Source organism: Gopherus flavomarginatus, chromosome 2, assembly GCF_025201925.1.
Source record: "Gopherus flavomarginatus isolate rGopFla2 chromosome 2, rGopFla2.mat.asm, whole genome shotgun sequence".
In the NCBI taxonomy this organism is placed as follows: domain Eukaryota; kingdom Metazoa; phylum Chordata; order Testudines; family Testudinidae; genus Gopherus; species Gopherus flavomarginatus.
The window spans coordinates 292,286,117-292,308,828 of NC_066618.1; the positions used below are offsets into that span (position 1 = coordinate 292,286,117).

Below are 22,712 nucleotides of genomic sequence, written 5' to 3' on the forward strand. Positions count from 1 at the left end.
CAGGCAGAGCTGAGTTTGGAACCCAGGAATTCTTGACTCCAAATTATGTGTTCAGTATGGTTAGATCTCTGCCACTGCATTATTGGAACTAATGTCCTTGCAGTCTTGTTCACAGCATAGCCTGCTTTCCCTGGCATATGTCCCTTGAAAGAAGGTTACTTAACAGTGGAGCATCTATTCTCATATCAACTGGATATAACTGCTGGAAGTTATTTTTTAACTTGTTTAAAAACAAGCAAACAAAAACAGTATATTTCCTCATGAGTCCTAAACAACAATTTAATTGCCCTTAAAAGAATCTTCTACCCTACCTTCATATGATCAAGTACCAAACTTTTATCTGAATTAGCTCACTTTATCTTATTTTATTTTAAAATAAAAACTGGAAAGCTGAAACTTTTCTAGCTTCCCTGAGCTGTTAACCTAAGCTTGTTTATGCAATACACCCTGTCTTGTCTATCCCACAAGGATTTTAGCAGCAAAGCATAACAACTAGTTAGAGCATTTGTTGATACATTATTCCACTGAAGCTAATGAAAACAAAATTGACCCTTAACAGAGTTGTAACAAACATCAATTGTCTCCTTTGGAATTGAATAAAAAGCTTCTCAAGCACTCTGTTCACATTTGGATTGAAGCCATCTACTATACAGTATGATTAAGTCTACAAATTAGATTTGCTATCAGGATGCTTCTTGGATGTTTTAAGTTTTGGAATATGTGGTGGACACACTATATGTTTATTGACCTCAAGATCATAACTCAGTAAAACACACTTAGCAGAAGCCAAGGGAAAATAAATCCTCAGATTTTAAATTTCAAGTATCAGATAAGTAATTAAAGAACTCTGTGTAAATTAGTCCTGTGACTGATTAATTTAATTATACACAGAAAATCCATTTTTGTACAAAGAATTGTTAAATTTGTAGGACTAGACTAGCTTATCCCACAAGCACTAACAGAATACAGATAGACGACTGAAACCTATGGTACTACAAATCAGCAAGTTTAAACGGTTAACAAGCCAATCTGTCTTAGTCATACAGCGGTAAATGAGCTCTCATCACCTCTATAGACTCAAAGGTCTGAATTTTTATCAGGCTTGAAGATTTCACACTTTATTTTAGATAAAATGTTATGTCTAGATAAAAATAACAGTCTTACTATTGTGACCTCACTACAAAAAATGGCAGCAGTGCTGCCTTCTCACTAAACTAGTCTTCATTTTCCTGTACAAGCAACAGCTCAAAGCTCAAACTGAAATGCAATACTTACTCTAAAACTTCATAGTTGGACTTCTTTTCTAGTGCATTGCCCCTCATCTCCCAGTAGGATCTCCTAAAGTCAGGGAAAAAATATTTGCAAGCAATAATTATTGGATGAACCACCTTAAATCTACAATAAGTGCATTCAGAGCTTTCAGAGACCTACCACTGAAAACACATTTGCAGCCTGACTTTAAATATGTGTTCACTGACATACTATTACACTACTACACCAGAGTAGACTTTAGTTGATTAAAGTATTTTTCATGCACAAGACATCCCAGAATGCTATACTAATAACATAATACTAGTAGCACCATGATGAGTATGAAGACAAACAGACAGCCACGATGTGCTTGCAAAAATACTGGAGAGTAGAAGCTGTCTGAGTGAAAAGTGCCCAGGATAGTGGGTTGTTATATCCGTTACATTTTCTAAAAAAAGATAAATAGAATTTTCCCTTCTTCCAAGACTGCCACTAAGGCTAGAGAAAACACTTCAAGCCCTTACCCACAATACCCAAGTGCCACATCCTCATTATTGGTATTCCTGTTTCTAGTGGTAGTCCTAATCTTGTTTAAACTCTGAAAATTACTGTTCAACCTGCATTTTTTTCCTTTGCTCTACAACACTTGATTTGCCATTCATGTCTTAATGATCTTGTTACTGTCATAGTCTTGCTCTGCAAGACAAAAGCAGAACTAAAGCAATTACTGGTATCTTAGCCCTGAGATTCTCCATAAAACAGCAAAAATATATTTCAAAAGGTTTAAGGAGTGACTGTTTCAAGATTCTCAATGTGGTAAACATACACTGAGTATCTCAAGCGTTTATGTTTATCAGCTGGAAATGAAAAGGCTACACAAAATATCAGTGCAGCTCACAAAATCAGTTCATTTTTCTTTTCAGAAACTTTGTTCTGGAAAAATATTTTGCATTCTTAAATTAGCATGTTAAAAATCTTCAACATCAAATGCAGAGAGAAAAAGCAGCAGTGTTTTATTTTTAACGAATTCTTCATCTGTATTATTAATAGAAAAATGAGGAAGTGACACTATCTGTTAGCAAATGCACTTCAGACTTATTTTCTTTTGAATATTCCAGTTTAATCTTTAGGCCTTCGAACTGTTTAGTTGCTAATATGGAACAAATAAAATCAATATAAAAAGACAGTTAATTGATCTGTAAAATTAATCTGTAATTTACAAACCATTAGGAATTAGTTACAATATATTCTGATAATTTTTTCTTTGAAATGATAAATTAGTTTTCATAATTCCTAACAATATTTTACTAATTTATAGTGGTAAGAGAATCAAGAAAAATACGAATTAAAAGCAGCTTCAAAATGAATGTATACAGTATATCAGAAACAAAATGTGCAGTTTTCAACTTACCGGATTTCAAGGCAACCTAGCTTCAAAGCAATTTCCTGGTCCACTTGATCTGCTATTTCTAACATATAATCATTTTTCACCTATGGTAAAATAAGTAGTTTTGTGTCATATAAGCATAACGTCAATGCTACTGAAGGTTGTTTCGTTCATCCATCATATTAACTATATGCTTGAATATTATCCAAGCAACTTTGGATATGTGTATTTTAGGAGTAAATAATGTTGGGGGGGGGGATCAGACTATCATAGTGTATAAACAGAAAAAAACCTATTCTTATGTTTTTCATATGCATATATGAGCTGAATGCCTGTAGGCACTCTCTTTCAACACCAATTTTGATGCAATTTGCCACATCTCTGTCTCTGTTACCTACATTAAACTTTACTAATTTGAAGCAAAATAGTCACAGGGAGCCTGGATGTCATAGCTGTGACATTTGAGCTCACAATTAACGTGACTGCACACGCTCAATTGTGATACACATGCATGCCTTGTAATTTTGCATGTGCAATCACGGTAACTATGCATGTACACTAGACACATATGCCTGCTTATTATGGGTAATAAACATGTAGAGAGTTGCGAAAATTTGACCCACAACATCTGTGTAAAGAAATATTTGAAATAATAAGTAGCATCAGCGTATGATCACCTATACATTCAGTACACTGTCAGCCAAGTTTAATTTTTAAAGAATGCTTTTTATACTGGAATATACCAACTATATACAAACACCATTCACACAAAGAAATACACATCTTTCATAAAAAAGAATAGAACACAAAAAATTACTGCCCAAGATTTTTTTGTGTAAATGATGTTTTGGCTTATTCCAACGTGAAAGGTATTCTTTAAAGACACACATTTTAAATAAAAGTGAATATGAACTTTTATTTTCACAGCTGATTGCATTTAATTTTGTAATCAGTTCACAATCCTATTACTGTGATGCCATGGTCTGTTGATATGCAAAAACTGTCATCTCACAAAATCAGTATGAATTCTCTGCAGATCAAACATTAAGACACTATGAAGTGTGAGGAGCCAAACCTTCCAGCTATGGAGAGAAAAAAATATTTGAAAATCGTACTACTATGAAATTCTCTTTTTAAAAAATTCCAACAAGGAAAGAAGCAGCAACTTGATCACTGAAAACAGCTCTGGAAAAACAGACACCTTTATGGATTTTGTAAGATGAGAATGTGAATTACAGTGATTGTTTCAGCAATGTCAGAGAAAAGCCTCTTAGGTCTGAACTGCTCAAGTGCTCAATATTTTGACAAAACAAAAAACTCTTAATCCTTCTCAGTATAACTCTAACAAATACTAACCACATAATATCAGGAAGAGATTTTAACATCAAAAGTGTAAATAGCTCTGTTACCCTGAAGGATGGTTTGTCAATATAAATTTATGTATATGTGCACGCAATGCACACACAATGAATTATAGCACAAATTGAGAAGTTTATATGAAGAATGAATTATTAATCTTAGAATTGATAGTGCTTCACATCTTCAAAATGCTTACATTTTAGAGATACAAAATCTTAGATATGTAGAAGAATGTGAAGTCTATCTAGTTCTTCTGAACTATAATTTGTAAAAGTGTATCTGACTTCTGTAAAGAAATATGGACTTAAAGTTATCTGGTCATTACAAAGGTTGTAAAATCTTTCAGTGATGCATTTCCCAGAAGTCAGAATTTATTATGCTATTAATTAAAAAGCACAAGGAAATCCATTAAGCTACTGTAAAACACATCATACTGCATTAACCTGATAAACATGTATTGCTCTAAGTGAACAATATCCCATCTTTTACATGCTGATGTTTCAATACAAAAATAATCATACATGAGCCAAGGATAATTGTCTATTACAGTATTTTCTTCAAGATTAAGTACTGTAATTTAACTCGTTTGAAGATGACAAATGGTGAAACTTATGGAGTTTGACATTCTACTCTTCTGTGAAAGCACGTATCAGCTGAAGCAACATTATAAAATCAACATAATCTATACATTTGCCAAGATTATACAATTATGTTTACTTTTAAATACTTTATGGAATTCTCTCTCTGTTTTATCCCCTTATTCAAAGCTACCAACTGTTTGTCACATCACTGATGTAATACAAATTCTACACTATGAAGTGGTGACGTATTTGTACATATCATTAAGGTGTGGCAGATGTATTATTCAACTCATTTGCATAATAAAACTATTAATGTAACTAGGAAGCAGATTTCCCACAAAGGGACTTCAACATCATGGACCTAATTATGTGAAAGAGAGTTCATTAGCGGTTAAACCTTAAGAAATACTTACGTATAATTCTGGTTTGATTAAAAAGCACCCATTCAAAATTTATCAATGGCTGAAGTTCAACCTTAACAAGACAGAGTATGCTGGGAGGCAAAGAAAAACACTGCAAAGAGCTTGCTGCAACAGTGAATTCTAAAGCCTCTAAATCTGAGTCCGGATTAACTATAAAACTCTCTCACCTACCCTCAATAGCTCTACAACAATTAGGAAAAATGAAGCTGTCTACACCAAGAGACAAACGTGTGTGCAGGAGACACTTTTCTCAGGTGGATGGTTGAGTGGGACTAGGGTTACCATATTTCAGGTTCCCAAAAAGAGGATTCTGCCAGGGTCGGGGAGGGGGAGCTGGAAGAGAGTACAATTGGGGCTGCTGCAGGGGATACCTTGCAGTGGGGGTACTCATTGGAGGTGGGGGGCAGGTCACTCCCTGTTACGGTGGCAGGCACAAGTCCAGGACGCAGTGACAGCTGTCAGTCAGCGCCTCCCTGTAGGACCCCCCGCCCTCCCCAGGGCTGGGAGGTGGTGCCTGGGTGGACAAGATACAGCAGTGGCGGCTGCAGGGGAATGGACTCATCAGCTGCGGAGCTAGGGGAGGGACCAGTCAGGAAGTGGACCAACAGGCTCTTTCTGAGCTGCAATGTCTACTCTTCAAAAATCCTGGACATTTCCTGTTATTTGAAAAATCCATCTGGACAGACGATGGAGCCTCCAAAAAGAGACAATGTCCGGTAAAATCCGGATGTATCGTAATCCTAGGCTGGGCCTGGACTGTGGAATTCACTCTCTCAGGAAATTTGAATGACAATAAACTTCACTATTTTCCAGTTCAAATGTAGCTCGCTCCTTCAATCTTGCTTTTCTACTAAGCAACATGGAGCACATTAGCTTTCAACAGATAAGCATGCACACACCTTCTACCTCTTTACCCTCTGGGGAGGAATGGAAAAGAAAACCTCACAACAGGTGCTAGTTTCACAGGCTGTGTATACACTAAGCATTTCCTGAAATTTTTCACATCACTGTAGTCCCACTAGCAGTAGCAATGGTGGGAACGCTAGGGTGGACAAGACAGCTCTTGGAGTTAAGTACTGTTGTCATTTAAAACTACTCACATCTAGTCTACATGACATGGTGGTAACACACTAGCGGCCCTTTGTCCACACTAAAACTTTTGCTTTTTTTTTTTTTTTTTTACTTCAGGTGGAGCTGCCCCTGTATTAGCAGTGGTAGGATATTTTTCAGAAAGAAAGCTTTGCATAGATAAGGCCCTTGTTTATTTGTAAACCTGGGGTGTTACTGGATGCTATGGTGATGGGCACAGTAAATGAACCTAATTAGAAAGTTAGATTTGGACTCTGGTAGACCAACAGGGATGTAAATGCTAAAGTTAAGCACCTATCACTGAAAACTTCAGCACCACCCATTTCATTTAAACCAGGATCTGAAACTCAACTACCCACATTATTACCACATGTGGTCTCTGCAGCATCTATAGATAAGAACTGGACAGAACTGAATGACGCCTGCTGTTCTCTGAAGGCATGTCTACTTGGGGACACTCATGAAAGGTACGTAAATTAACAGAAGGTGTGAATTTAAAATGCATTAGTTAAAGTGCATTAAACCCTTGTGTGAATGCTCTCATCAGGAAGTGAGTTAAGCTAAAGCAAACTAAGACCACTTTTAACCTCATAGGGACGTTTATTCAAAAGCAATGTGCTTTAAAGTCAAACCTTGAGTTAATTTGGCTTAACTTTTCCCATGTAGACTGTTGTGATAATCAGGCTTACAAATTCACCCTAATTGTGAGTTCAACTGTAAAAATTAAGTGAAAGTTCATGAAGTGTCATAATAACCTATAATCATCAATGCTGATGGAAAAAGTTGTAAGAAAGAGACAAAAAGACTGCATTCATGCAAACAGAAAGGCCTACTGATATAATTTTCAAAGATTCTTAAGATCTTGCCTAGTAAACAAGACAGTGTGAGTCTGAAGAATCAAAGTTGGTGTTTTGGGAATTAGGTATACAAAATAATGAGAGAATTGGGCTATTCTGTCCAACATGCCCTTTTGGGGTTCTTACAAAAAAAAGAAGAGACATTGGGGGAAAAATACAGATGGAGGCTACTGCAGAACTGCCTCCTTCAAAGAGGAGGACAGAGAGAGTTTCACCATTGTGGCTGACACCCCTATTATCTCCTGGGATCTTGGCCTTTCTGCATCCTGTTCCTAAGGATTGTCCTAACCAGACCATATACCCCTCTCTCCAACACACACACACTATCATACCTTTAGTCCCAGATTTGGACCTTAGCGTCCAAAATATGGGGGTTAGCATGAAAACCTCCAAGCTTAGCTACCAGCTTGGACCTGGTACTTGCTGCCACCACCCAAAAAATTAGAGTGTTTTGGGGCACTCTGGTCCCCCTGGAAAACCTTCCCTGGGGACCCCAAGACCCAAATCCCTTGAGTCTCACAACAAAGGGAAATAATCCTTTTTCCCTTCCTCCCTCCAGGTGCTCCTGGAGAGATACACAGATACAAGCTCTGGGAATCCAAACAGAGTGACTCCCCCTCTCCGTTCCCAGTCCTGGAAACAAAAGCACTTTCCTCTTCACCCAGAGGGAATGTAAAATCAGGCTAGCAAATCCAACACACACAGATCTCCCCCTGATTTCTTCCTCCCACCAATTCCCTGGTGAGTACAGACTCAATTTCCCTGAAGTAAAGAAAAACTCCAACAGGTCTTAAAAGAAAGCTTTATATAAAAAAGAAAGAAAAAATACATACAAATGGTCTCTCTGTATTAAGGTGACAAAATACAGGGTCAATTGCTTAAAAGAATATTGAATAAACAGCCTTATTCAAAAAGAATACAAATCAAAGCACTCCAGCACTTATATTCATGCAAATACCAAAGAAAAGAAACCATATAACTTACTATCTGATCTCTTTGTCCTTACACTTAGAAACAGAAGATTAGAAAGCAGAAACTACTTCTCCAAAGCTCAGAGAAAGCAGGCAGACAGAAAACAAAGACCTCAGACACAAAATTCCCTCCACCCAAAGTTGAAAAAATCCGGTTTCCTGATTGGTCCTCTGGTCAGGTGCTTCAGGTGAAAGAGACATTAACCCTTAGCTATCTGTTTATGACACACACACACACACACACACACACACACACACACACACACACACACACACACACACACACACACACACACACACACACACACACACACACACACACACACACACACACACACTCTCTTCCTTCTCCATATTATTTCTTTTCTTTCCTATCCCTCTCTTTTTTCCTTCTATCTAATAAGAGTCTGGCTTACTTGGCCAAGACTGTATTGCAACACTGCTGTAAGCCTGTGACCAGAAAAAGGAAACTAAATGCAATGCCTTAAATAGCTTGATGCTGATGCAAGTTTGCCAGGTTTCAGAGTGGCTGGTAAGACTGTGCATGGTACCTGTGTTTTTGCAGCAGTGAGATGGCACATAAAAGTCAACAACAGAGACAGAAACTGCATTTTCTAATCATTGCTGTTCTTTTCTCTCCTATTTTGTGTGTTTGTCTTGTTTTGTTTTCTAAGAAACAGGATCAGACTTTAACAGCAGCAATGACAGCTTTAGCCCACCTCAACTAACTTGGTCTCTTTTCCTCAAAAGGATGGTCATTACCATCTTTAATACCATCTAACAGACTGTCAAATAAGGGAGTTTCTTTCTAAAAACTTTCTCCAGCTAATAGGAAAGAGAATGAGGAATGTTGTAAAAATTAAGCCTTATTTAATACTTCACTTTTCAAATGCTTTAGTGGATTTTCCTTTGTTTTCTACATCTTTAATAAATGGTAAAAATGATTTTTAACAGTGCGTTTGCCATGCTGCTCAGGTATATCAAACGCGGAGTCCTGTTTAATATTGGGCAGTTATTGAGTTATGTTAATATCTTTGACTCTTTGGGCCCAGATATTCATCTAAATTAATATAAGACATGCTGTGAGTTACTTCCTGAAAGCTGACATACTACCAGCACAACTGGTGGGTGGACTGAGAGAAAGGAACTGCCATGCATACATGTTACCTGCTCTTCCATCAAGCTAGAGAGCCCCACATTCAGGGGTGGGAGTGAGAATGTGACTAACTTGTCCATATTGTGTATGTTTGGCACTTATGCTGTCCGAAGCTAAGCCTGTAGACGGTGAAGCTGAACTCTCGTGAAAGATGGGACATAGGTACAGGATGCCATGTGACCCAGGAGGATAAAGCATGAATGAACTGACACCTGTTCGGTCTTTCGGAGTTGACTAAATAAACTGTTCATTGATTAGAATCTGTCCAAAGACAGGTAAGAATTGCTCCAATACATTCCAGAATGTCCAGAATTGCTCCAATAAATTCAATGCTCTTCTTTTGAACTAAAATGAACTTCTCTGTGTTTGCACAAATTCCCAATGAAACTGAAGACTGAGTAAAGATGAGGTTGAAGTCAGTTCCTCCTGATGAAATTTCCCTGTCAACAGCCACTTATCTAGGTAATGAAAGACTGTTGGGCCATGGCATTGAAAGCATGCTGCCACTACTGAAAGAAACTTCATAAACACCAGAGGTACTGTTGCTAGTCCAAAGAGGAGCACCCTGTATCGATAATGGTTTCGACCTATAGTGAACCTCAGAAATCTCCTGTGATGGGGTGGATGTCCATATGAAAACAGGCTTCTTTCAGGTAGAGAGCCATGAACCAGTCGTCTCTGTTTAGGGACAGAATTATGTATACCACAGTGACCATCTTGAATCTCAGTCTGTGGACATAGGTGCTGAGTTGCTAGAAGTCTAAGATGGGTCTCCATCCTGCCTTTGTATTGGGGATAAGGAAATATATGGAATAGAATCTCTTTCTCTGATGTTGAGGTAGTATCAGCTTTATGGCTCCCCACTGAAGTAGAGATTCTATCTCTTGAACGAGTATCACCTCATGAGATTGGTTCCTGAAAAAGGACAGGGAAGGGAGTTTTGTAGGGGGAGGAGAACTCTATGGTGTAGCAAAAACAAATGATATTGAGAACCCATTTGTCTGTTATCATTTTTCACATATAGAAAAAATGGCCACCAAATTGAATTTCAGAGGTGGAAGGACATGGTACCTAGGTTAGTTCGCAGCTTTTCGAGGTTCCATCAGAAGTATTCTTGACAGGAGGTTGTGGCTGGAAGGAGAAGCGTTCTCTGTTTCTCTGCATCCTGTTACTTTCATAGTGGTTCATATCCTCTTTGGCTGTAGGAGCAGTTGTGGTGATGATCTAGACTTATAAGGGTGCCTGTGATAATTCCTCTTTGGTGCTGGTGCACATATCCCAAAGGAGTGGAAAGCTGCTCTAGAGCTTTCAGTTAGCGTAACGACTCTTCAGTCTTTTCGTTTAATAAATTATTCTCATCAATAGTTGGTTGAACTTCTTTGGGGAATCCCAAGGAGAAAAGTCAGGATTTGTGATTCATAATGATAGCAGCCACCACTGACCCTGAGTCTGTTTCAGCTGCATCTACTGGAGGGATGTTCTACCCTCCTCAATAAGGGCCTGAATTTGTGCACTATCCTAAGGAAGCTTGTTTCTGAATCCTGAAAATTCAGAGTTGTTGGCATAATCATACTTTGAAAGCAAGTTCTCACAATTGGCTATTTGGAATTGAGGCTGGTTGATGTAATCACCTTCCTTCTGAGGAGATCCAAACATTTAGCCTCTTTATCTGAAGATGCAGACCCTGTGTGCTGTTGCCTACTACGTTCAGTTAGCAGCTCGAACTACTGAAGAGTTTGGGGCAGCATGTGTGAACAAAAATTCTGCTTCCTTGACTGGGACAAAATACCCTTTCTGCCCTCTTGGGAGTAAGCGCACAGGTGGCTGAGTATGCCACATGACTTTGGCAGGCTTTAGGATGGCTTCATTCATGGGGAGTGCCACTCTAATAGGTCCCACACTCTGTAAGACATCAAAGAGTCTGTGAGGTGTCTCTTCGATTTCCTCCAAAAGAATATGGAGGGTTTGCAACACTATTTAATATTTCCTGAAACTTGTTTGTGGTCATTTGGCAGATAAAGTGAGGATGAAACAACTGCCTTATCAAAAGATGATGATGATGATACTCCTGTTGGCACCAGCAGTACTCCTGGATCTGGCTCTTCCTCCTTCTCTCCCATGGGCTCCTTGCGGGGAGCTCTGGCAGATCTCTGGGAGGGAAGGGACTATATGAGACCTTACTAATTCATGATATTGCATGTATGAGTCCCATGGTCACCGTAAGGCCAGTGGGAGGAGAAGGTAGAGGAGGACCCAAGGCATAGGGTACCAACAGTCCTGAGTGTGGTACACAATTTTATAAGGTCATGAATTGGCCCAGGAGATTCTGGATCTGCTATCTGGGCTCACAGCTCTGGGCGAAGGTGATGTTGGTCCCTTCCTGATGTCAGATTCCCAGAAAGAGTAGTCTCCAGTTCTAATGGTAGTGCTGTTGGTAATGTTGATGCTGAAATACATCAATTTGTAGATGGCGTGAGGGACTGATTTTTCTCAGAGTTAATGGATCAATGGTGTCAGAATCTCCCTTGTAAGGACTGGGTCCAATAGGAATGGAGACTCTGCCCCTTATGCCGTTGGTTTGGCACACAAGCAAATGAAGGGTGCAGGTGCATACCAATGGACACTGCCAGCAAAAATCATGTGGTATCAGATGCATGGAGTGCATGCATAATCCAGTGGAAAACACACAGGGACCAGCATTCAAAGAAGGAATTTCAGCTAACAAGACAAACTGACAGATTGCAGGCAAGATGGCACTGAGTTGTTCTACCTTAAATAGGAAGGGAAAGAAGAAAACAGAAAGGGACAAGTCTTCATTTAAATTTGAACAGACATTATGATTAAGACAGATTCAATTTTATACATTAGAACCAAAGAGGGAACCTGTGTATTTCCCTATAAAAAACATCAATTTGAATTTAACATAAAGACAATAATGAGAGAACAAAAACAGAAAGGAAACAAAGATGCAAAATACCTGAAAAGAAAAAACTTTGGGAAAAGGCAGGGTATGTTTGGCAAATCTGAATATGATTAAACTCCTGAGGTAAAGGACACAACAGCCAATAATGAACACATTCTAAGTGGGCTACTTAAAAATAATTTCTGTTGTGCTGCAAATTTACATCATTTTTCAAAAATACACATTGAGATGTTCCTTGTTCCAAAGAATTTACAATCTAAGGTTCTGATCCAATGGGAATCTTATCACTGACTTTAACGTGATCTGGAGTGCATCTATATGCCCACCAGCTAGCAGTAAACTACATATGACGAGGATGATATACCTGCTCTCCCTGCAGAGATGTCCATCTATGATGCCCCCTTCTACAATATAGAAACAATCACCATTCTTCTCTTGCCCAGTAGAAATCCCACATTCAATCTCTCTGCTGTCAACCCTATCCCACCAAAAACTATCAGGAGACAGCTTTCTTTAAAACAAGAGAAATACAAAAGGAAAACATGACTCTCTCCATTCTGTTTCCAATACCCAATATGAATAGAAGAAATTTTCTCATCTGACTGGATTTTTTTTGATGGATTCCTTTCCTTGGGATGGTGGAAGACGAAGACAGGAAACGTGCTGAAGGTCTATAAAAAGCTCTAGCTAAGAACCTAACAAAAGCTCTGCTGTGTGTTGCACTATAGAAAGAAACAAAGTTAAATGGAAGAGACTTATTGGGTCATTTAATGCAAACCCTCAAGGGCTGGTGGAATATTTTTTCCTATAGTATATTTTCACGCTTTGTTTATCTATTATTGTTCATTATATTTTTAGTGATGACAATGTGCTCAGTGCTGAACAAGACAAAAATGAAGACAGTCCCCTGCCCTGAAAAACTTGCAGGTTAAAAGACACATATACACAAGGCAAGGTGCACTGGCAAATTTAGGAGGATATAACAACATGAGGAGTTTTATATGATGGTTATCATTATTACCAAGAGACAATTTATGGGTGTCGTGATAGTTTTAGCTCAACAGTTTCCACCACTTCCTTTCAGAGACTGTTTTATAGACTAAACCACCTGTCAATAACTTTCTTCCTCATATCTAGCATTCATTTTATTTCTCTTAATTTTACCCCTTACTTTTATTTTTACCCTCAACCATTCCTCTCCTTCTAGATATTGACACTATTAAAAAATGCCATTAGTTAAAGCCATGTGAAACTATAATTATCATAGAGTCCAAAGAAGCAGGTTAGGAGAAAAAGCGAATGTTGATTTGCAGAAACATTATTGTTTAAAACCTCCTATTACAACCAAGTAACTTTCCTCACCACCCTCCCTCCCTCCGCCAGTCAAGAATAGTCTCTTTAGACCCTCCTCCTCAGCTCTGGGATATCAGCTAAGGTAACCAACCCTGTGGAGGAAAGGCAGAGGAGTACTCCATTAAAATGTAAAATACTATCATTATGCTCTCTCTTTCTTTATTACATTTTCTGGTATAACCTTTATAAAATATAAGGGCTCCTATTTTCTTAACGTACCAGAATCTTTCCACATAACTAATGTAAATGCATGAAAAGCTTCTAATTTTGTAAAAAACATAAACAAAACAGCAGCTCTAACACATTCCCATTGATTAAAAGTCACCTTAAAAGCACTCCAACAAAACCAACATGACCTTAACTTATTTATATCATGCTTCTGAAACAGGATGCTCTGGCAAGGATAAGATTAATGAAATTTGCAGTCCCCTCAAAAGCTCCAGAGCCTCTGGTCTTAGCAATCAAGCATATAAAGATCAACACATTCTGCATTTGCTGCAGGACTCTGAAGTCAAAGTTTATAACACCACAAATCTATAATACAATGTTCTAGTAATAAATATGCACAGGGACTGTAAATATGTTACATCTTATTTGAATTAATCTAATCAGTCTACTTCACTAGTAAATTGTTCCTTTTTCTTCACATTTCTCTACCTGCATTCTACTGTACCAGCACATGCTTATCTGGACTTGCAGAGAAAAAAACATATTGAAAAAAGATTAAAGGAAGAAGCAAGAAATGAGTTTTCTATCTGCAAACGTAATGCTAAAACTAAGCATCCCTCCCTCAAAATTCTATCTGAACTATGCTTATCTTTTGTATTCAGTTTTATAATCTAAAAGATGTCAGCTCTTTGGAAAAGGGAAAGTCACTTAGTATGTTTCTATAGTGCCTAGCACAATGGAGCCCCATTGGTTCAGTCTTCTAGGCATATATTAACACAGTATAAATTTAAACAATAATAACTGTAGTTCTGTTTGCTCACTGTTAGAGTGGCAAGCAAGGATACAGCTGAAGTCCATGGTTCAACAGCAGTTAACCCTCTAATGCTGGGAGTCAATGCCTAGCCTACTGCCAGTGAAGGGATACACTATGCAAAAAGCCAGATGCCTAGTATTAATGTGACTCCTTTTCAAAGACAGCAAATTAAAACAAAAAACCTTTCACTTACCTAGGAGGCAAAAAGATTGCCTGTCTATACAAAGGACATAATAAAACGACTACACTCTCTCTCTTTCTCTCTCTCAAACAAAATAAAACCTGCAAAATCCAACATTATTCTAAGCCACTATTGTTTCTAAAAGATTTAAAATGGCCATGTCCTACTATTCTCTTAGAATTTCCGTCACTTGCCTCCTACTCTTACCAGCAGCATGTTCCACTCATCTGCTCCACTTATATCAACCAGATCTCTTGCAAGTAGGAGAGAAGCTTTTATGGGAAACACGCTGCAACTCTGCTGAATGAAGGAGCCAGCTCCTAGAAGGGCTTTTCTCTCTCCTCTGCCATTGCCCCTCCACCCGTTTCCCACTGCTACACTACAACATATCACCCAAGACATCCATATCCCTTTCTCTACAACATATCACCCTAGACATCCATATCCCCTTCTCACTCACAGCCCTGCCAGCACCTGGGACTTGCAGCAACCTCACAGGTTAGCCATGGAACTTTACTGTCTCCCCAAACTAGATCTCTAAAAGAAGCCAAGAATGACGAATATCTTCCCTGATGCACTGTCCCAGATTGCAAATGTCTAACATTTACTCTATTTTACTGCTTCCCATCTTATCAGTAGAATAACTCCCATCCCTACTTCAAGCAGGATACAGAGGCAGGGGTGGGTAAGAGAAAACAGAACTTGAAAATATTTACAAGATCACCTGTCCTTAGTTTGAGTGGAAGTCAAAGCAAGTAATTTAAAAGCTGTAATGGGTGAGTTGGGGTAACAACAGCCTTTAAGACTTTAGAGCCTTCTTTGAGCAATGGAAATGATCAAATAAGCTCTTAAAGCAGAGAGGAGTACAAGAGTGTGGACAAACTGGGATCCATGAGATAGCATCTTTTCACATACTGCAGGCCAGCAGGAACCAGGCACATGCACAGAAAAGTTTTTTTTTCAGGATCACTCTTACTTTTGGTGACAGACACTATCCAAGCATTTTTTCTTTACTTTCACTAATAAGTTGCTGACTAGGCACTTTTGAAACTTTAAAGGTTTATTATCAAATAATGGTCAAATTTCTCGCACTATAACCGATTAGCAAATTCCATATGGCAAAACTTGTTATCACAATTGGAAGGGTGAGGAGTGTCTGTGTTTGTGAACACTGAGAAATTAGTGAGTTGCCTCACTCTATGATACGTGATCTAAGAAGAAATCTTACACAGACGTTACATTTTACCTACCAGCTGCTACTTTAAAAAGCCATCTGCTTTATTCTCCCACATACAATTTTTACATAGCTACAATATTTTGGGAAAATATTCACTCCAGACAGACATCTACAAACATCATCCTCTTTGCAACACTGTTTGCAAGTGAAGTGAGAATTTTATAAAAGTGAAATAAAATTACTTTAGGTAATGAGCTTTTTCTCCATTCCATCTATGGATTAAAAAAAATTGAGAAAACAACTTCTTTCTATTCTGCCATTATTATTTTGATTTCACTCTTGCATATATAATATAGAAAACAAATGTTCAATAAAATGATCCAATAGTTTGACTGGATTTTATCTGTTTCCAAACTAAATTACTGTAGAAAGTCTTTGATAGTGTCTAGAACCAAGTACTTTGTCTCAAACTGTGCAATAGACCAGTATCTAGATCAGCCTTTTACGCTGGCTTTCCAACCACGTTCAAAGTCAGCAAGAAATTTCTCACAGGAAATATCCTCCATTTTTCCACGGGGATGATTTAAAGATAAGAAGTGATCTATTTCTTGCTAAACTTCTGTGTCTACGACCCATTTATACCAGACTGCTTTCTTACAAGCACAGTTTTGAGAAACTGCTTTTCGTGCAGAGGAATACCTGAGTGAGTATATAGAAAGTTTAAAATCCAGCTATAATAGTCAAGACCACAGCATTTTAAAAAACATACACCAATAACAATAATATCTTTCTGCACCACAAATACAAGGCAATCTAGAAATCAGAACTAAATTAGTTTAAAGAAGCAGGGGTGAGAGAAGAAGACAGCTACACTTGTCTTTATAAAATGTCTTTCATCCAAAGATGTCAAAATACTTTACAAAGGTAGACTGCAGATTCCTGCTAAAGTGAAATCAATGTTAAAGAAAAAATCACAGAACTTTAGCAATTGTGATCCATTCCCAATAACTGTTGATATACATTATGACCACTAAAGCCCAGACAAAAATAGCTAAACTATTGCTGAGGCTGCCCAGCGTTCTCTTGTATCCAGATGAAATGTACCGAAGTGGTCTATTCATCTTCAGAGTATACCAGTAACAAACAAGCACATGTGCCTGACGAAGTGGCTATTCACCCACGAAAGCTTATGCTCCAATACTTCTGTTAGTCTATAAGGTGCCACAGGACTCTTTGTTGCTTTTTACAGATCCAGACTAACATGGCTACCCCTCTGATACTAGCAAAATACAGTGTTTCTTTGATTCTGCTGTTAGATCTTAATCTAGAATAGAAGCATATGCTAAGTAAATGGTGCAACTAAGTCTGTCAAAGTTCATATTTGTACAAATAAAGGGACTGAGAGCATTAGCTTTTTAACAGTGTACCTTGCCATGAAAGACTGGAAGCAAGTAAGGGAGTTTAGGGGTTGTAGGCGCTTTTGTTTTTAGAAAGTAATTTCCTTTATTTATATATGTTACACTTTCCCACAACTACTTGGATGCCATCTGTGACACTGGCAGACCAGGTGCCAGCTCATGTCAAGATCCTTAGGCTTCAATGAACACGGACAAATGTATAATTGGAAACTAGTCTGGCTTGTCTGTGTTAGCGTTGTTAAAAAAGATATTAGAGCTAAAAGAATGCATTTAGACTTTATGGAATACTTGAAGAATGCTGGATGTATTAATCCTACTTATATCATCTGTATCCCATGTTATAAGGTAATGCTTATATGTTTACTCTGTAACCATAAAAATGTTTGCTAAGATTATAAACTCCCACACTCAGGAGAGATACATTACCAAGTGTGAAATATTAGTTTACTCCATAACATATTATCTCCTGCCCATCAGGAAGGACTACTGAATCCAAATGGGCTACTGTGGAACAATGACTCAGTTGATTGCTTCCCTCTCACATGAAGAGGTTACATGCTGAAGTGCTTGTCCAATGATCCTGGATTCTGGGGTGACGGGATTAAAATCCCTGACAAGGAGAAACTCGATCTTTTACGCAGTCTGGGCTCTGAGGCAAAAGATTCTGAAACATAAGCAAGAGATCCCCATGCTGCTTGGCAGGGGTCAGCTCTAGAGGACATAGAGAACTGCTTATTATAGAAGCTTATATTACCTTTTAAAATCTAAGACTATAACTCATTTGTGTTTATATATATCCTTTTTTAACCTTGTAAATAACTCATTTCTTTTCCCTAGTTAATAAATCCTTAGTTTATTACAGGACTGGCTACAGGAGTTGTCTTTGATCTGAAATCTGAGTACAACTGACCTGGGGTGAGTGACTGGTCCTCTGAGACTGGGAGTAACCTGAATATTGTGATTTTTGGTATAAAGTGAGCATCTATCACATAGTCCATCTTGCCTGGGTGGCAAGATAGATTGGAATGTCCAAGGGGATGGTCTGTGACTCCATGGTAAGGCTGCTATAGTGCTTTAGGAGTTCACACTTTTTACTGGATGGGTGAAACCTAATTATAGAACATACAGCCAGCTTGGGGTTTCTGCCCTGAGCTTGGCACTCATTTACCAGAGAGCATGACATTCCTAAGAATCCCAATGAATTTCCTTGTATGTTTGCCTGATTCTTAAAATTTCTGATTTTATAGTAGGGGACTCCAGAGTACTTTTACAGATACTTTAATATCAGTCTGAACAGCTGACCTCATTTTCATCTACTGTCTACACTATCATTTATGTCGGCAAAACTTATGTCACTCAGGATGTGTAAAAAACATCTCTGAGTGACATAAGTTTTGCCAGCGTATGCGGTAGCGTGCACCGTATTATGTCAGCGGGAGAGTGTCTCCTGCCGACATAGCTACCACCACTCATTGAGATGGTTTTATGACAAGGGTCGGCAGCCTTTCAGAAGTGGTGTGCTGAGTCTTCATTTATTCACTCTAATTTAAGGTTTTGCATGCCAATAATACATGTTAATGTTTTTAGAAGGTCTCCTTCTACAAGTCCAGGGCCGGCTCCAGACCACAGCGCGCCAAGCGCATGCTTGGGGCGGCATGCCGCGGGGGGCGCTCTGCTGGTTGCCAGGAGGGCGGCAGGCGGCTCCGGTGGAGCTCCCGCAGGCGTGCCTGCGGAGGGTCTGCTGGTCCCGCGGCTCCGGTGGAGCAAACGCAGGCACACGTGCGGGAGGTCCACCGGAGCCACGGGACCACTGGACCCCCTGCAGGGAAGCCTGCGGGAGGTCCACCGGAGCGACGGGACAGGCGAGCGGCAGAGCGCCCCCCGCGGCATGCCGCCGTGATTGGGGAGGCGAAATTGCTAGAGCCGGCCCTGTATAAGTCTATAATATATAACTAAACTACTGTCGTATGTAAAGTAAATAAGGTTTTAAAAACGTTTAAGAAGCTTCATTTAAAATTAGATTAAAATGCAGAGCCCCCCGGGGCCAGTGGCCAGGACTCAGGCAGTGTGAGTGCCACTGAAAATCAGTTACCGTGCCGCCTTCGGTACCCGTGCCATAGGTTGCCTACCCCTGTTTTATGATGTTGACAGGAAAGCTCTCTCATATCGGCATAGTGTAGCTACACGAGCGATCTTACAGTGGAGCAGCTGCATCAGTACAGCTGAGCCGCTGTAAGTTCGCTAGTGTAGACATCCGCTAACAGAACAAGTTAACTGCAAGGAGACATACAGCAGAACCTCACAGTTACAAAGATCACAGTTACGAACTGACAGGTCAACCACATACCTCATTCGGGACTGGAAATATGCAATAAAGCAGCAGCAGAGATCAAAAAAATTAAAAGAAAAGTAAATACAGTACATTACTGTGTCAAACGTAAACTATTAAAAACATAAAGGTAAGTTTAACAAATATTTGACAAGCTAAGGAAACTGTTTCTGTGCTTGTTTCATTCATAATTAAGATGGTTAAAAGCAGCAATTTTCTGCTGCACAGTAAAGTTTCAAAGCCATATTAAGTCAATGTTCAGTTGTAAAATTTTGAAAGACCCACCCTAATTTTTGTTCAGAGTTACGAACAACCTCCATTCCTGAGGTGTTCATAACTCTAAGGTTTTACTGCAAGTACTTTTCCTCCTCTCCTCCCCATTTTACCTCAACATAGGGAAGTTATGCCCTATGTCCTAAAATTTTTGCTGTACTTTGTTCTAAATTGGTACAGTACCTAGCACAACTGGGTCCTGATTCAAGACTAGGGCTCCCAGTACTACAGTAATACAAATAAATAACAGTAATAGTTTCAGTTGCAAAATATGCTGTGCTTTCCGTCCTAATCTGTCGTGTAGTATTACTGGCAACCGTTGGACATTTCATAAAATGATGAAAGCGCTAAATGAATGTATAGTGAGGCAGTCATTGCAATAGAATTATTTACATTTATACCACACAAACGTCATAGGCCAAGGGGTCGTTGCCTTTTCATGGCCACAAATGCCAATTCATTGGTAGTAATGAGTGTAGCCCCTTTAATTATCCTCAGTAGCCTCCCATTCAAATCCTGCATGGCTGGTATCTCAAGATTCCAGCCTAACATACTTGGGCTGCAGAAATTTCAGGCAAAAATCTATGGTATTAGTCTTAATTTTGTCCAGTCTCCTTAAAAAATACTCTGCTGCTAATATCATGAGTAATTTACTTTTCAGGAGCCACTTTAACGAGCTGTTTAATTATTATACCAACAACTTCTATAACGTGATGTCTTTACCTCTCCACTACATGTATGTGCCTCCTCCCCCATTGCCCATCTAATACAAGATTCATTACATGCAGCAAGTCTACATTAGGGCAAATTTAAGCCTCAGTCTTTTTAAGCAGAGTTAAAAGCACAGATTCTGAATTAGAATAACATTCATCTGCCATCTGCCCTCAGCTGCTGCTGCTCCTCCTCCTCCAAGGTCCAAATCTCTATATTAATTGGAGTTGATCTTTGACATCCCTCACTTATTTCACAAACCCCTATGTTAATAATAAGGACATTAGAGATTAGGAAAAAATCAACTCTTGACAAGGTATTGTTTGAGACAGAATGGCTAAAAATTATCCCTTCTGTCAGGGTGGGCAGATCTCCAGATGTCACTGTAATATATGCTGCTGCTTCTCAAATCTTTGATAAAGTAGGACTATACACTTGGGAACCATATAGCACTGAACCTACGGGACATGCTCTGCTAACTGCTAATTTTATACTGTTCCCCTCCCCCATATTGAAGTTCTCTTTTCTAGTTCAAATAAGCATCAAGACCAGTGTGACTCTCTATCGCTCCATTTCTTGCCTGACACACATTTCATATAGTTAATCTAGTATCCAGAATAACACAACACTCATCTTGCTGAAGATCTTTAATACAAATGAAGGATATTGTCTATGCGACATGAATGTCCATACAGACACAATTATGTTTCCAAATATGTTGTATCTAGCACCTTTAAAAACATAAAATAGGGGGAAAAACAGGTAATATTTAACAGCTGATGCAAGCTAGACTTGACAAAGTCCCATATTAATTGGAATTAACATTGCGCTACTGTCATGTATGTCTTTCTCAATTGGCAAAAAAGCCTAGTGTGAATACACTTTGTGTAATTCTGACAACTCAAGCCACTAGATCAACTTCTGATCTGGTGTAAATAGGCACAACTTTAAAATCAAAGCATGCATTTGCCCCAGGATTGAATTTGGCTAGGAACCTAGTAAACAGCAAACAGACACACAGTAGTCAGACTGCTAGTATATTGCACAAACACTGTGTTATTGGAAAACAGAGATGTTTTATACAAAACACAAAAGAAGTATAAAATAGCTTATATTACTATATAAATCAAACCTATTTCGGTAGGGGAAGGCAGATGGGGTTTTGAGATTGTTGAATAACAAAATTTCTACTGTAATGTTTATTTTCCAAATATAATGTTTAATGTATATACTTTAACCTCTTCAAAAAGGTATATTACTTATAATTATCCTTATAAGCTGTTAGCAGCAGAAAGGTGATGTTTAGTTTGATTTATCTTTTTTGTTTTTAAGCAGCTGCAAGCCTCACATTTATGAACACTTCCCTTTAGGGCATACTTTATGTGTCAGCCAGCAGCCCTTTATGCACATCTCTTTTATGGGGTATCAGTGCTGGTCATAATATAGAGCTCTTCTGAAGATGTCTTTGATTGGCCTTGATTTTCCTTATAGCTTTTATCGTCATCAAACAAAGTCATTTGGTCTAGGCTTTCTATTTTTATCACCACCAAAGTTAAGAGATGTTAATACTTAATTAGGTTAAGCAGTCCTATTCCCTGCCAGCACTGCTATTTTTCAATAGCCTACAGCTTTTACAACCAAGCTTTATAAAAAGCTTTAACGGAGAAGTTAAGTAATGTTAAGTCTAATCTGAAATTACTGTAACACGCAGAAATAAATATTGTAAATGTTTACAAACTGTTTACTTTAGATGATACATTTCTATATCACAGTACAAGAGATGCTGATTTTCATTTCAGAAATAGAATTATAAATATTTTAAGAGCTTTAAAATTACACTGGTTCTTGATATAGAGACTGTTGTAACCGAACAGCTAAAAGTTCACATGAGGCTCTGCAACTGTTAGAAACTTCACTTCTTCATACAGTCCCATAATGTTGTTTCAAAGAATTACTTCTTTTAAAAAAATCATCAAGATATGTATATTTCAAACTAAACACCACTGCTCAATCTCAACACCAAATCACATGTTACTATGCTGGACAGCATATTGTTTGATCCTTCAAATGTCGACATTTGAAAGGTATGAGCAGGGATATGTTTGGGAAAAAAAATGCTCTGAAATACTAATTTAACCCCGATTGAAATGCACCGGACTAGGAATATTTTAGAGGGAAATATATGGCACACGCTGTGTTAAGTCAGGGACTCTTTCTCATAAAATAGGCATAACTGGGCAGTAATGAGGTGCATTACAAATTATTTTAAAACGACAAATTATCCTCAAAGAT

At 38.5% G+C, this 22,712-nt stretch overlaps 1 protein-coding gene across 14 annotated transcripts in view; it reads right to left on the minus strand.

The window, feature by feature from the left end:
- Positions 1–22,712, minus strand: part of PTK2 (protein tyrosine kinase 2) — a 428,303-nt gene that overhangs the window by 194,593 nt on the left and 210,998 nt on the right. For all 14 annotated transcript variants that reach the window (XM_050940664.1, XM_050940665.1, XM_050940661.1 and 11 more), the window contains 2 exons: positions 2,663–2,742; positions 1,276–1,338 (listed from right to left, as the gene is read on the minus strand). In XM_050940664.1, coding sequence (XP_050796621.1) covers positions 1,276–1,338; positions 2,663–2,742 — 143 coding nt within the window. The remainder of the gene's footprint in view (positions 1–1,275; positions 1,339–2,662; positions 2,743–22,712) is intronic.